The 15460-nt window shown below is 39.9% G+C and overlaps 1 protein-coding gene across 1 annotated transcript in view; it reads right to left on the bottom strand.

Moving 5' to 3' along the window:
• The window catches only part of TRIT1 (tRNA isopentenyltransferase 1), an 87556-nt gene that overhangs the window by 33476 nt on the left and 38620 nt on the right, over positions 1-15460 (bottom strand). The window contains exons 2-4 of the mRNA XM_072609940.1: positions 4955-5095; positions 1965-2063; positions 725-891 (exon numbers count right to left, since the gene is read on the bottom strand). Coding sequence (XP_072466041.1) covers positions 725-891; positions 1965-2063; positions 4955-5095 — 407 coding nt within the window. The remainder of the gene's footprint in view (positions 1-724; positions 892-1964; positions 2064-4954; positions 5096-15460) is intronic.

Genomic DNA, 15460 nt, shown 5'->3' with positions numbered 1-15460 from the left:
TCCCCAGTACTAGGAAGAGGACTCCCTCCAGATTCCATATCCAGCTCACTCACCACTACACACTGCTGCTACCTCATTTGATCTCATCCCTCAGGGAGATTCCATAAGTATGGAGACAGAAGCTGAGCAGGCATGTTCAAAAAAAATTCACCTCCCACACACCCCTCTGATGTGAAAGAAGTTGAGTGTGGAACCTGGTATTGCACAAAAGACTGAGCAAAACAAATAAAATCCCAATGTAAATGGACTGGATGCCGGAAAGAAAAATACATGAAAACTGTTATTCAAGCAAAGATCAAATAGAAAATGAACCAAGAACACAGAGGCCCCAGGGAATCGTGTACCAAGAAAGTAGGGCACAACTATTTATGGGGGAGTGGTATTGAGACAATAGCCTAGGGCTCCCCAACAGGTATAGCAGGATCAACCAGTCAATCTTGAAGCAACTCTCTGAACAGCTGCCATGCTACCCTCCCACTGGTCTATGGGGATTTCCAGATTAGCAGCAGCTCCTTCCACCCCATCCCCCAAACGTCTTGCACTGTCAGTCTCCAAATGATTTGGGTTGTCAAAATCCACCACGCCTGTTGCAATCTCTTTTTTTCCCCCTCCCCCCAACTTTCACACTAGAATTTCTCCTTTGGAAGAGGTTGGGAACTGCTTACAAGTCACAAAAATTTTCCCAGGAATTTGAAATCAGCCAGCCTTGGCCAGGTCATCTCACCTGGCTACCTTGCGTTTATCATGTGGGTGCAGTTTGGCTGCCATTTCTGGGTCCACCTGGCTTAGCCGGTAATGCAATTCATAGCCATCCATTTTTTCCAATTCCATTTTCCTGTCGATCACTTTTTTCCCCTTACATATTTCCTGTGAAGAATGGAGAGCTTCCCCCTGGGATCATCAAAAAAATAATTTTAAAATGAAGATATCCTGCTTTCAGGGAGCTAGGACTACCCCCATCATGCTGAAGGCTTTAATCTTGACAGCACTACCTACAAACAGCAAAGCTGTTAACTACAATAAAGCATTTAGTTTTCTCACATGAGGCAAGTCCCCTATAAGAAAGATAAGGCTCAGACAGTTTAAAAACGTCCACAGTTTCAGATTTCTGAGGCCAGCTGCCAAATGATGATTAAGACTTTCTTATTCAGTGATCTGGTAAGATTTCTACTTCTCTGGAAAAGAAAATGTTTAATGGTTCCTTAAATGTCTACAATGTACTGTTTAAACTCCTTAGCATGGCATTCAATGCCTTCCACAGTCTGATGCCATCCTACCTATCCAGTCCCAATTCATACTACTCCACCTCACTGTTTATTACACTCCAGGCAAATTGGCCCATGCGCTGTCTGCTGAAATGCTCTGTTCCCTCTCAACTCTGTGTTTTTACTCATGACTATATCTAACACCTAGAGGTCTCTCTCCCTGTCCTATCGAAATTCTACCCATCTGATAAAGTCAAACTCAAAGGCTACTTCTTTCAGGAGGCCTTTCTAAAGTCCTAGTCTGTCATGACCCTTCCTCTCACTTAGAGTACAGTACTTTTGGGACCTCTCTGAAGCACTTATCACACAACATTTTGTAAAACATTTATTTATATATATGCCATATCTCCCAAAAAACTGTAGGGGCCATGAAAGAAGTCTTATTTAAAGATATCCACCACTACCCAAAGAGCCAAGCTTTATACAGCAGGCAATATTTATAGAAGTGCATTATAAAAGCTATAGTACTTTGTACTAAGATGCTAATTAACCCTAGAAAAGGCAGTTTGCCCCCCACATGCCTGCCCTTAGGCCAGCCTGGAGAAACAAACTGCATACATGCAGCTGGCATTTCCTTCAGAATAATAAGTGGGAAAATGACAGCTGCTGTTCATAACAAAAAGAGACTTGTAAGGATTCGCTTCCTCTTCCTAATAAAATTCACCATGGGAAAAACTAGAAATCGTTAAAGCAGCATACCTTGGTGTTGATCAGAACTTTCCAGAGCAAAGATTCAATATAATAATTAGTACCTCCCACAACAATTGGGATCTTCTCTCGAGCAAATATATCTTCAATGTAAACATTAAGAAATATAGCATCAAATGGTGTAATCAGAGTTTTTAAGTTGGAAGAGTCCTTGGAGCCCACTGAGTTCAACTCCCCCACTTTTATATAAGAGGACACTTAGCCAAGAACCAGGCAATGACAAACTTAAGGTCACACCAGTTAGCAGCAGAGCTTGAATTAGAACCCCTATCTCTTGACCTTGCATCCAAGACTTCTCCACTAAACTAGGGCATGTTGCATCAGAACACTATTCTTCTTGTCTTATCTGTGAATGATGACACCAACAAGAAGCTATATTCCTCTGGTTGGAAGGCTGAAGGGGAAAAGGTAAGCTATAGTTAACAGAGACCTTTTTCTACCAGAAGATCACAGGGGAAATTAGTCAATCCAGAACAATGTATACATTTAAGAAAAGGAGTCTGTACTTTACTATAATTACTTTGTAAACACCTTCCAGTTCCCTGCTTTGTAGCCAGGCCTTTGCTGCCTAAACATGTGCAGATGGACAGTGGTTCTGTAGAAAATGAGCCAAAAATAGATGTATTTCTTGTAGAATAACACCTATCAGCTACTTGGAATCACAGATTATTATATGTGGAAGGAATTTTGGAGATCATTTAGTCTGACCTCATTTTAAAGAGGAGGACAGTGAGGGCCAAAGAGAAAACATGACTTACTCCAAGCCATACATGAAGTCAGTGTTTGGGCTGGGGCTTAAACCCAACTCTTGTGACTCCTATTTCTACAACCCTTCCACCTGATAGAGGAAGTAAGCATGTTGTACTACATGTTCCTAAGCAATCAGTTACTTTTAGGATCCCTTCTCCAAAGTCATGTGGTGATAAATGTTCTAATTCACAGAGAAAGAACTAGATCTACCTGGGACATTTGAATCCTGTCTTCACAATGACTATAGAACAGGTCATTTGCACTATGGAGTGCCTTACACCCAAAGGCATAAAGAAGTCTTTCAACACTCAGATAAAGGATTACTTATAAATGTCTTCCCAAGAATCCCTGGATAGTAAAGCCTAGAGGGCAGAGGTAGCAATTCTTTTTCTCTTTTGGAGGACCACAGAGAGAAATAAGCAATCTAAAACCACACAAATTTTAAAAAGAAACAAAGACCCCACTCAAATAAAAAGCTGTTTGTTTGTTCTAAGCGAAACTTTCCACCCACAGCTTTTAAATTTAACTTAAAGGAAAAATAAAACTCTAGTGCACCACCTCACTGCCCAATGCTCAGTAGGCTGTAACTAAATTATTCTTTATGTGTTTACTTATGCTATGAACATATAAATAATATAATCACTATCCTTTTGAATTCTCATTATCACTCCAGTCTGAAATGGATGTTTCTACACTAAAAGTAATCTGCTTAATAGCATCTTAGATTTGTAAAGCATTTTACGATTAAGTGAATAAGGAGCTTTCACAAATATGAAGTCATCTGATTTTTGAAACAACCAAGGATAGGTACCCTCATTCCCATTTTATGGCCACAGCTTTCCAGGTGGGAAAGACTTATAGATAATTTAGTTCAGCTCCTTCATTCTGCAAATAAGGGAAGTGGGGACCAGAGACAAGAAGTGACCATGGAGAGTGTTGATGCTTCTGCTCGGTTCAGTATTTGTTCCATTATACCACATTTTGTACTTTGAGAGACAACTTTATTTCAGCAATAACTTTATTTCAGAAAGAAACTTTGAAAAAAGTATTCAATTCATTGTGCTATATTTGTTTTTCCCAAACAATTCAAAAGTGTTTTGTTCTGTTTGGGTGCTGAGGGTAAAGAAGGGTTACTTGGATCCTAATAAGGAGGTATGGAGGTATGCTACAATACCGAAATACAGCATTTCAGCAAAACCGATGTCAACTACTAGGAGACCCAGGCGGTCATCCCCCAAGACATGATGATCAGGGATATGGCCCTGGAAGGAATTACTCTCTGCCGCTTCCCTCAAAAAGGTGCAACTGGAATTGAGTTTTTGTAAAGCTTTCTTAAACCCTTTCATCAGTCTATGATTTCATGCTGTTTGTGGAAAGGAAGAACCTTTATCAAACGAGAGTTTAAGAACTACAGTACTTGATGCATTTGTTTTAACCATCTATATTTCTTGCAGATCTGATTTTCAATGTTTTATGTTGCTTTCTAATTGTGTAATGCATATTACAATGGATCTGAATTTACTACTACTTTACTTGTGAGAAACATCTGATAAAAAAGAACACTACTGTTTCTTTTAATCATAGTTAAGAATCAAACTGTATTACTGTGAATTTCAAATATCTAGGACCTGGGATTCTTAACTGTTTTTATGTCAGAGACTCTCCCTTTTGCTCATCCAAAATATATACTGATATTTAATTAATGCACAAAAATTAGGTCTGAACACTTCAGGTAGAATTTCCAACCAGCCAGAAAACACGTTTAAGACAAGCCACTGTTCAATATTCCTTTGAAAACACTTTATTGTTGTATCTGTCTGAGAATTTCTGGGCCACTTTAGTTTAAAAAAAAAAAATCAGCTTAAGAAAAAAACTTAGTAAAAACAACCTTCATGAATAATTGGACTATTTATGATTCACTCTTCTTCACTGCTCTTCTCAAAGCTTTGGGGATCTGAAGGGGATCTTGTGGGGTAAGCCACCAGGGTAAAACGATTTGGCACACTGTTGGTATTTGCATTAGAAAATGATCAAATATTGCTATTTGGTCACAGAAACTAGAATTGGAAGGGTCCTTAGAATCTTCTAGTCCAAGGCTTTAGGCCCTCTTGGTGCAGGGGGAAAACATTACTACAAGGAGAAGACATTTTTTCTGCCTCTCTGGTTATTGTTTCCTCCCCTTCCCCCCTCCCCATCTTCCAAAACCAGATGCCTATTTTCTTGAAGGATATTAGGGCAGTTGCTTTGTTCCTGAAGTCCACCACAGTGTAATTCATCACAAGGGGATCCACAAAGCTGATCATATGGTGTTGGCAGAGTCTCTGTTCTTGGGGAGAGACCTTGTTGGTGATGATATTTAGGCCCTCATACACCTACAGAACAAAAAATTAAAATCAGAAAATCAAACTGCCTTTTCACATAATCAAATAATGCAGATCAAATACTGGTGAGGTGGGGGAGGGAGGGGCAGATTGGGGCTTTCCTGGGCACTAAAGACTTCCATTTATGTAGGACCCTGGGACCAGGGATTCTTAACTGTTTTTATGTCAGAGACACTTCTGGCAATTTGGTGAAGTCAATGGACCCTTTCTCAAAATGTTTTTAAATGCATAAAATATAAGAAGAAGCCAATTATACTGAAATAGTTATCAAAATATTTAAAAAAACAACTTTATAGAGTCTGGACAGCCTGGAAGTAGACATCTTTTCTATCAAATTAGGGCTATTAGTTTTACAAGTATCATCTCATTTGATCCTCACAGCTAACAAAGCAGGTGCTATTATTATCATGATCACCTCCTCTTTACAGGTGAAAAAAATTGAAACAAATAAAGGTTAAGTGACTTGCCCAAGGTTACCCAGGTAAATGTCTGAAGCTGACTTTGAACTCAGGTCTTCCAGGCTCCAGGCTCCATCTCCAGTGGCACCAAGCTGCACCAGACATTGTTAGCCCACTCTTTCCTACACTTTTATGACACTGTTCTCTCCTGGTTCTCCTCCTACCCGTCTGACCACTATTTAGTCTCCCTTTCTAGATCTTCATTCACATCCCACAATGTGGACCCACTCCACCCCCTCTCTCTTGGACCCTTCTTTTTGTCTCTCTCTAACCTGTCTTTTTGTGATTCCATCTGCTCTAATGGGATAATCATCTCAAGTCCAATCTATATTCTCAGTTTCTCTTCTGAACTACAGTCATCCAGCTCCCCACTAGGCATCTCTGAATGGATGTCTTAAAGCTTCCCAAATGCAACATGTTCAACTATAGTACTTACCTTTCCCCAAAACCCCTCCCTCATCAAAATGCTCCTATTTCTTTTGAGGGCACCATCATCCTCCCAACCACCTAGATTTGCAACCTTCAAAATCATACTTCACTCTTCACTTTCCATTATCCCTCTCCCCACATCCAACTGGTTCTCCAGTCTTGTCCATTTACCTCCCCACCATCTTTGGTACAATCTCTTTCTCTCCATTCCCAAAGTCACTACCCTAGCATGGCTTCTCACACTATCCCCTGAACCACTGCATCATCCTCTGATTCCTAGCCTTCACTCTTTTCTCTAATTCTACACAGAACTGCCAAAACAATTTTCCTAAAGCACAAGACTAATACTGTTACTCTCCTGCTTAAGAACCTTTAGTGGCTCCCTCTTGCCTCTAGAAGTTCAACTTGGCATTTAAAGGATATCACAAAATCTGCTGTCAGCCTCCATTACATATTTCATATTCACACCAGCTTATTATAGTATTTCCTAAACTCATCAATCATCTCACTTGTGTGAACTGCTGCCTTTCCACCAGCTGTCCCCTATGCCTGAAATGAACTCCCTCCTCATCTCTGGCCCCTTGGAATTCCTAGCTTCCTTCCATGCTCAATTTGTGTGCCACATGCCAAGGTTATGGGAAACCTTTCCTGATCATATTAGTGCTCTGTCCTTTTATCTCAAATTATCCATTATATACTTCTATCTGTTCATATATCATATCCTTCCTGCCCATCCCCACTCCCAGCAACCTCATACAGAAGCCCTGGAGGCAGGGAATGATGTTCATTTTGTATATCACTAGCACCTAGCACAGTATCTTAAACAAAACAACAATTAATGCTTCTTACACTGGGGCACAAAGTGCCTTCTCATAACCACTCAGTCAGATGAGTAGTACAAGTATCATTATCCCCATTTTTATAACTGAGGAAACTGAGGCTAAAAAAGGCTAACTCACCTACCCATTGTCATACAAGTTAGTGGTATAGCCATACCATGAAACCATAGCATTTCACACTAATAGAAAAGGAGTGTTTGATTTCCCTGAACTCTATTCTGAAGGTCACTAAGGCAAAGTCTCACCAACCAAACAAGAACATCTTGTCTGTTGGCTCTTTAGCTGTCATTCCAACTAGTAAAATTTCGGAGCCACCCTGTTCCAAACACAGGGTCTCAGGTAAAGACATGTCTGAAAATATTTGTTTGAAAAAGATTGATCCTTCCAAGATACATAGTTACCCGAGTAAACACAAATAATAAGCACTCTTGCAAATATTAAAAGCTTTTCTTACTCTACATTTTCCCTTGCTTATACATTTTCTAACCAAATAACCGAAGAGAAGACTGAAAATTTCACTAACACCCCACTGACAGTGGGACATCAATCAAAGATTTAAGTCCTAACCTAAGTGACAGGTGGTGAGGAAACAAAAAACATGAATAACAACCCCTATTTGCAAGGAATTTACTAATGGGGAATAGCCTAATGGGCATGACAACAAATACACACGAGTAGTTTGGAGAGAGGATACTAGCAGTTGGGGAAATCAGGAAAGGCTTTATATAGAAGGTATTTGGGCTTCATCATGAAACAAGAGAGGAAGGTGAAGTGGAGGTGAGGACTGAGTGCATATTAAAGGCATGAAGAAGAAGGGACAATTTAAAAGTATAGATAGAGAAGGGAAATTAAATGTTAAGAGGTAGAGAGAGAAGCCCAACTGAGATGGGTAACAGAGTGAGGGTAACAGAGGAAGTGATGTTCACTGAGGCTAGAAAAAGACTGAAGACAGGTTATGAAGATTTAAAAAACTAAACATAAGTTTATATTTTATCCTAGAGGCAATAAAGGACCACTGGAATTGAATGAGTAGGGGAGTGACATGGTCAGATCCCCAATTAAAATCACTCCAACAGCTGTATGTGGGATGGATTAGAGAGATGAGGGACTTGAAGCAAAGAACATTCAGGAGGCTATTAAGAGTCATCCATGTGGGAGTGATTACAACCTGAACTACGGTGATGGGATGTGTGAACAGAGAGAAGGGAGTTGGTTGGGAGAGATGTTATAAAAGTAGAAATGGTATGATCTGACAAGTGACTGGTTATGTGAGGTGAGAGAGATTAAAGAGTTAAGGATAATATGGAGATACTGGGATACCAGAAAGATTAAGGTATCCTATGTAGAAATATGGAAGTTTAGAAGAAGGGAGGGTTTGGGGGGAAAGATGATGAGTTCCATTCTGGACACTGAACTTTAGATGTCTCTAAGACATCCAATTGAAAATGTCTAATAGGCAACTGGTGACACAGGATTGAAAAAGTTGTGTTGAAAAGTGGCTGATGCTGGATATGCAATGGATATGTGAGTCGCCTACATGTTGCTCACCCTTCATTTCAAAGATCAATGATATCACAGGGTGAGATGTCTTGACTTGTGTGGGAACTGGAATTTTAAGTGAGGCAGAGTTGTGCACAGTAGTCAGTCTCATGATCTCTTCCAGAGTCATCAAAGTTCAGTGACAGGACAGAAGTCAGGACTATTGGCAACGACCCAAAATGAAATAGATGACCTTGGTGTCTTTGGTGTCTGTCACAGCTCTAAGCACTGCACAGTGCCTGCTTCATGGTCACTAAAACATATTGTTCTCATCTTCCCATTCTGCTTCACATGCTTGGGGTAGACACCCGCCTAACTCATGAACAGGTCTGAGGCCTGTCAGTTTCCTTCAGTATGGTTTTAGCCCATCTGCCAAGATGATTTCACCAGGGTGTGACCACTACATATGCTACAGGTTCTTGCAGCCTTAAGTGAGAGTTGGGTGAAAGGTGGACACCAAAGGTAGGGATGAGCAACAATATACAGTAGCAAATGAACATAGCAATCTGTGTTCGATAAATGCGCAGAACCAAACTTTTGGAACCAGAATTCACTATTTGACAAAAACTTCTGGGAAAACTGGAAAGCAGTTTGACAGGAACTAGGTACAGACCAAACATCAGTTTCCCCATCTCACACCATTTACTAAGATAAGGTCAAAACAGACACATGATTTATACATAAAGGTATCATCCTTTATGTCTGTCACCTATGCAGAGATAAGAACTAAACTCCTGTGAGTTGATAAGGTTACCAAGAGTGTCTCAGGAAGAGAAGAGAGTTCCCAACAGAATCTAGATCATTCAGTTCAGCATCTACTAAATCAAAGTCAGCCCTACAAAACGAAAGAAGGATTTTAACTACTGGATAATGGAGGAGAGGAAGGCTTGAAGGACATCCATTTCAGGAATTGGCATGCAAAGCAGGGAGATTATAGAGGGAGGGACAATGTGAGGTGTAGGAGCCCACTTTAGTTGGAACAAAAGGGAACAGAATGGCATGATGCTGGACAAGTCAGCTGGAGTCAGACTACGGAGGCCCCCAAATGCAAAGTCAGAAGTTCATACTTTATTTGGTAGGCAACAGGAAGCCTGGAGGTTTTGGAATAGAGTAATGGCATGATCACAGCAGGGAACTGGTTAAGATTACTTGGGCAGCCTATGGATAATGGACTGGATAGACACGTGAGGAAGTCTTATTAGAATATTCCAAAAATGTTGGCAAGAAAGGATGAGGGCGTGTTCTTGCCAACTACAGTTTTCACCTAGAATTCAATAGTGATATTTCTGAAAACAGCAGAAAAACAACATAATTACTGCTGAATTTAATGTAGTAGAGACGAACCATCTCCAGCAGAAATAAAGTTAGAAAATGAGGAAACAAGAAAAAGAAAAAGTAATAATACAGGAAGGATCAGCTTCCAACTATAAGTTATCTTTGTGGCAGTATTACTCACTGAATCTCAGCATAGTGAAGCCATGGTGTTCTTTCTCGATTATGACTTCGTTAACAAACCTCTACAACTGTTCAAAAAATGCTGTGGGTATCAACTATATGACTCTGAAAACTTTCAAAGCAAACAATGCTTGGTTGAAAGACAAAGGCACTCAAGAGAGCTGAGAACTAGGCCCAAGTCTGCTACTTACCAGCCATATGACCTTGGACATTTTGCTTTGCTAGGAATTTCAGTTTTCTCATCTAAAACATGAAGGTCCCACTCGGCTCTGACATTTTCAGATTTTATCCAAAAGTCAAAAGTAAATACAATTAGTATCTCATCGTCCTTCTTGTCTCTCCCCTTCTTTCAACAATTACTCAGATAGATAAAGGCCTCATTTCTAAAATATATAGAGAACTGAGTCAAATGTACAAGAATACAAGTCATTCCCCAATTGATAAATGGTCAAAGGATATGAACAGGCAGTTTTCAGAGGACAAAATCAAAACTATAGTAACATGAAAAAATGCCCTAAATCACTATTGATTAGAGAGACACAAATCAAAACAACTCTGAGGTACCACATCACACCTATCAGATTGGCTAACATGACAAAACAGGATAATGATAAATGCTGGAGAAGATGTGGGAGAGTTGGAACACTAGTTCATTATTGGTGGAGCTGTGAGCTGATTCAACCATTCTGGAGAGCAATTTGGAAATATGCCCAAAGGGCTACAAAAATGTGCATACCCTTTGACCCAGCAAAACCACATCTAGGACTGTATCCCCAAGAGATAAAATGGGAAAGGGTCCCATATGTACAAAAATATTTATAGCAGCACTCTTTGTGGTGGCAAAAAACTGGAAATCAAGGGGATGCCCATCAACTGGGGAATGGGTGGATAAACTGTGGTATATGAATGTAATGGAATACTACTGTGCTGTAAGAAATGATGAACAGGAAAATGTCAGAGAGGCCTGGAAAAACTTATATGAACTGATGCTGAGTGAAAGAAGCAGAACCAGGAGAACTTTATACACAGCAACAACCACAGTGTGTGAGGATTTTTTCTGGTAGACTTAGAGCTTCATGGCAATGCAAGGACTTAAAATATTCCCAATAGTCTCAATGCAAAATGCCTTCCACATCCAGAGAAAGAACTATGGAATTCGATCACAGAATGTAGCAGATCATTTTCTTTTGTATTATGTTTTGGTTTGTTTTATGATTTCTCCCATTCATTTTAATTCTTCTATGCAACATGACTAAGGTGAAAATGTATTTAATAGGAACATATGTGTAAAACCTATATAAAATTGTATGCTGACTAGGGGAGGGACGGGGGAAGGAGGGGGAAAGGAGGGAGAGGGGGAAAAAATCTAAGTGACTGTAGAATACTGAAAACAAATAAAATAATAAAACATAATTACATCATTTTTTATTTAAGAAAAATCTATTTTTCTCCTTCGTATTCCCGCCCGCACTGAAAAAGAAAAGAACATCCCTGCAACAAATAAGCATAACCAACTAAAAGAAATCCCTACCCCAAGCATGTCTAGAAATCTTATGTCTCATTCTGTAGCCTTTCATCATTTCCGTGAGGTTGCGTGGAATGTTTCATTGGTCCTCTAGAACAGGGGGCAGCAAACTAAGCCCCTATGGTCAAATACGCCAAATCCCACCAAAGTCCATTTATTTACTGTTTGTGAGCTCAGAATATGCCTACTCTGGCTTTAGAATTGTGGCCGGTCACTATGTTAATCAGAGTTTTTCCATCCTTCAAAAGCAGATAGGTGGCATGGTGAATAGAGCATTGGGCTTGGAATCACACAGTGCTGAGCTCAAATCGAGCCTCAGACACTTAGGAGCTGTATAATCCTGGGCAAATCACTTCACCTATTTGCCTCCATTTCCTCAACTGTAAAATGGGAATATCAATACCTACTTCGCAGTAATTGTAAAGTCTTAGCACAGAGTCTGAAATACTTATTCCCCTTCCCTATCTCTTCTTCCTCATTATTTCTTACAGCTCTATAGGATTTCATTACATTCATATGCCATATTCAGTCATCACCCAATGGATGGGTATACCTTTACTTTCTAGTTCTTTACTACTACAAAAACATTTTTATTTCTATAGGCCCTTTTCCTCTTTCTGTGATCTCTTTAGGGCACAGGCATAGTAGGCAGTACAGTTGGCTCAAAATTTAGCAATTCTGGAGACACAGTTTCAAATTGTGTTCCAAAATGGCAGGACCAAGTCAAAGCTCCACCAATAGCTTCTTCTCCTGCAGCACACCTTTAACACTTTCTTTATTGTCAGCTTTGCCAAAAGTCCAGTGCATTTTTTTTTAACTATACCATGCTGTCAAGCTGAAAGGCCTCTTTAAGCTCATTTAATTGGGCTCCTTCATTTTAGTGATGAGAAGCAGAGGTCCAGAGAGGGGAAGGAATTTGAAGAAAATCACAGAGCTAGTTGTTCCATACAACCCCATCCCTGAGAGTCAGCACGGCACAATATGGCCGACTCAGTCTCGCTGGGCTACTCAGTATTGAGTCACTTCATCTTTCCAGCCCTCAGCTTCCTCATCTATAAACCGACAGAATACTTGAACTACTAAAATTCACAGGAAAAGTAATTTATAAACATTATACATTACAAAAATGTGAATCTTGGTGTCTAGATGCTATCTCATCTTGGTACAGAGGTCTGTGGATGCTCAAAGGCTATACCAGCAGAGCAGGATCTGACAGGTTCCCCAAGCAAGAAAGGAAAGGAGCCTTCTAATATAGTTTTGGTGAAGTTTGGTTTTGCTGTGGCTCAAAATTTGATACTATAATCTGAATTTCAGAAATTTAAACAACCACTGGAAGCAACTGCCTAGTGGCATCAGTGCCCAGAGAAGTAGACGTCAATATTATTTCCTATGAGGATACTCCACTCCAGCAAAGCACATTCAAAAGAAAATATGAGCTAAAAATGTCTATCTACCTATACCAAGTGCTGCTAGGAGAGAGGGCAGCTGGAAAATATCTCTCTCTCCTCTTGTCTATCATAGGTTGGTCCTTTAAAGCCTAGTTAAATTTCCCCTAACTTGTCTATAGGTTTATAGATAGATATATAGGTAAACTGATATATAGGTAAACTGATCATGAAAATGTAGAGTAAGTGGACTTGACTCAGGAAGAGAAAATGGCTTCTCACCCCAACCCCCAATAGTCCTGTTTACTAAAAGTAATAGTTTGAATTTTCCCTGGTCTCTAAAATGTCCAAGTAACTCACAGAAAGATTTGACAGCTCTAGAAAAGCAGCAGTTCACATCTTATTTCTACGACTCCAAACTAAAAGCTTTACAACAATGGTACACAAAATCTCAAACCCAGCTTAAAGATGAAACTAAACACCTCATGCTTTGATTCCTAATTTCACTCAGAAGACTAGAAAGAGCCCTATGAATAAAAGTTCAGCTTTTCAGGTACATGACAATAACTACTGGCAATGAAGGAACTTTACAAAACCAGGTCACAGATTTAGAGCTGGAAAGGGGTTCAGAAGTCATCTAATCCAATAACCCCATTATATAAAAAAGGAAAGGTGAAGTTTTACTCAGGTTGTACGAAAATCAGCTTCAAAGTACAATATGGGAGAAACACTTCTACAGCAGTTTGAACAAGATCTGGTATTATCAGGGAACTATCAGCTCAAGTCAATCAGTGTGGCAGCCCAAACAGCTGATGTGATTTTGTGCTGCATCAAGAGCAACCCTAAAGAAACCACAGTCCTGCAGTCTACTCTGGTCACACCACATCGAGAGGACTGCAGCTGCGAGGGCCACAGTTCAACAAGGACAAGGATAAGTTAAGAGTTCATCCAGGAGGGAAACCCAGATGCTAAAGTGCCTTGAGTCTCAATCCTATGAGAATCAGTTGAAGGAATGAGGCTGGAGAGGTGACTCAGGGGAACATGACAGCTGTTTTAAGTATACGAAAAGCTGTTAAGATGAAGAGAGATTAGATTTATTCTGTTTGGTCTCAGAAGGCAGAAACAGGAGCAATGAATATAAGGTGCCAAGAGGAAGACTGAGACTTGATGTCAAGAAAAAGTTATAAAAACAAGTAGCTATTCTCCATGAGTTCAACTGTCTGTACCACATATGGCATTTTATTTTCTGTATGCCCATTAAGATAATGACATTTCATGGTAGTTTATCTACACAACATGCTGCATTAAATATTCAGTAAAAGACAAAAACTCAAAGATGACTGTCTCAAAGTAGAAGGAGCTTCTTGAGGAGACAGTGTCCATATAATCATTATCATGGTGAACTATGCCAGAGACTCCTTTCAGGAATACATTAGGCAAGATGGCAGTTGAGGTCCCTTTCGATTTGAAATGCTGCAATTTTGTGACTTCTTCAAGGTCACAAAAGTCTGAAGTAGCAGAGCTGGAATATCAACCCAGGTTTTCTGACTCCAAATGTTGCTTACAGGAACAATATAAAATCTACACCACAGTTAAATGGTAGAAACATAACAACTATGCAACTCACAATTGTACCTTTTTCCCCTTCAATCTGCAAGTATACATTTAGAGTTAACTAGCATTTATTAAGCACCAGGTATTGTGCTAAGTGATGGTGATACAGAAAGCATAAAAAGTCTCTGCTCTCAAGGGATTCACAGTGTAATGGGGAAGATGGCATGAAAACAATATGTTCAAACAAGATATAGTCACAATAAATTGAAGATCATCTCAAAGGCAAAGCCCTAAGATTAAGAAAGACCTTTCTGCAAATACTAAGATTTGAAGGAATCCAGGGAAGTCAGGCAGTGGAAATGATGAGAGAGAAAGTGTTCCAGGCATGAGACACAGTCAGTAAAAATGCTTAGTCAGTAAATGACAGGAAAGTGAAAAATAGCAAGGAGGTCAGTGTCAGTACATGGAAGACAGGAAGATAAAAGACTGGAGAGGCAGAAGGGGTCAGATTATGAAGGGCTTTGAATGCCTTCAAACAGAATTTTATATTTGATCCTGGAAGTAAGAGAGAACCACTGGAGTTTACTGAATAGAGGGTGATAAGATTAGAAAGGAAGAAGAATTTGGCAGTTGAGTTTGAAGGATGCACCAGAGTGTGGAGAGACTTGTAGCAGGGAGACCAACCTGCAGGCTACTGCAACAGTCCAGGTATAAGGCTAGGAGGGCCTGCAACAGGACACTGGTAGTGTCACAGGAAAGAAAGAGGTGACCGCCAGAGGTGTCAGGAAGGTAAAATCAGCAAAAGATCAGATACAAGGAGGTACGGGATGGTACTTAAGTAGCAAGTCTGGGTGACTGGGAGGATGGTGGTACCCTACACAGTAAGCAGGAAAGTTAGGAAGAGGAGGAGGTAATTGGTACAGTCTTAGACATGTTGAGTTTAAGCTATCCACAGTAGATATAATTCAAATGTCTAAAAGTTAATTTGAGATGCGAGACAGAAGGTCAGAAGAAGAGTTAGGGCTAGACAACTAGATCTGAAAATCTCCCACATACAGATGATAACTGAATTCACGGGAACTGATGAGAATATTAAGTTAAATAATACAAAAGAAAAAAGAAGAGGGCACAGGACAGAACCCTGTGCCCTGTGGGACACCTACAGTTAATTG

The sequence above is a fragment of the Notamacropus eugenii genome, chromosome 5 (assembly GCF_028372415.1).
Source record: "Notamacropus eugenii isolate mMacEug1 chromosome 5, mMacEug1.pri_v2, whole genome shotgun sequence".
In the NCBI taxonomy this organism is placed as follows: Eukaryota; Metazoa; Chordata; class Mammalia; order Diprotodontia; family Macropodidae; genus Notamacropus; species Notamacropus eugenii.
The sequence above is the reverse complement of the archived record's forward strand: the minus strand, read 5'-3'. Positions and strand labels throughout refer to the sequence as shown.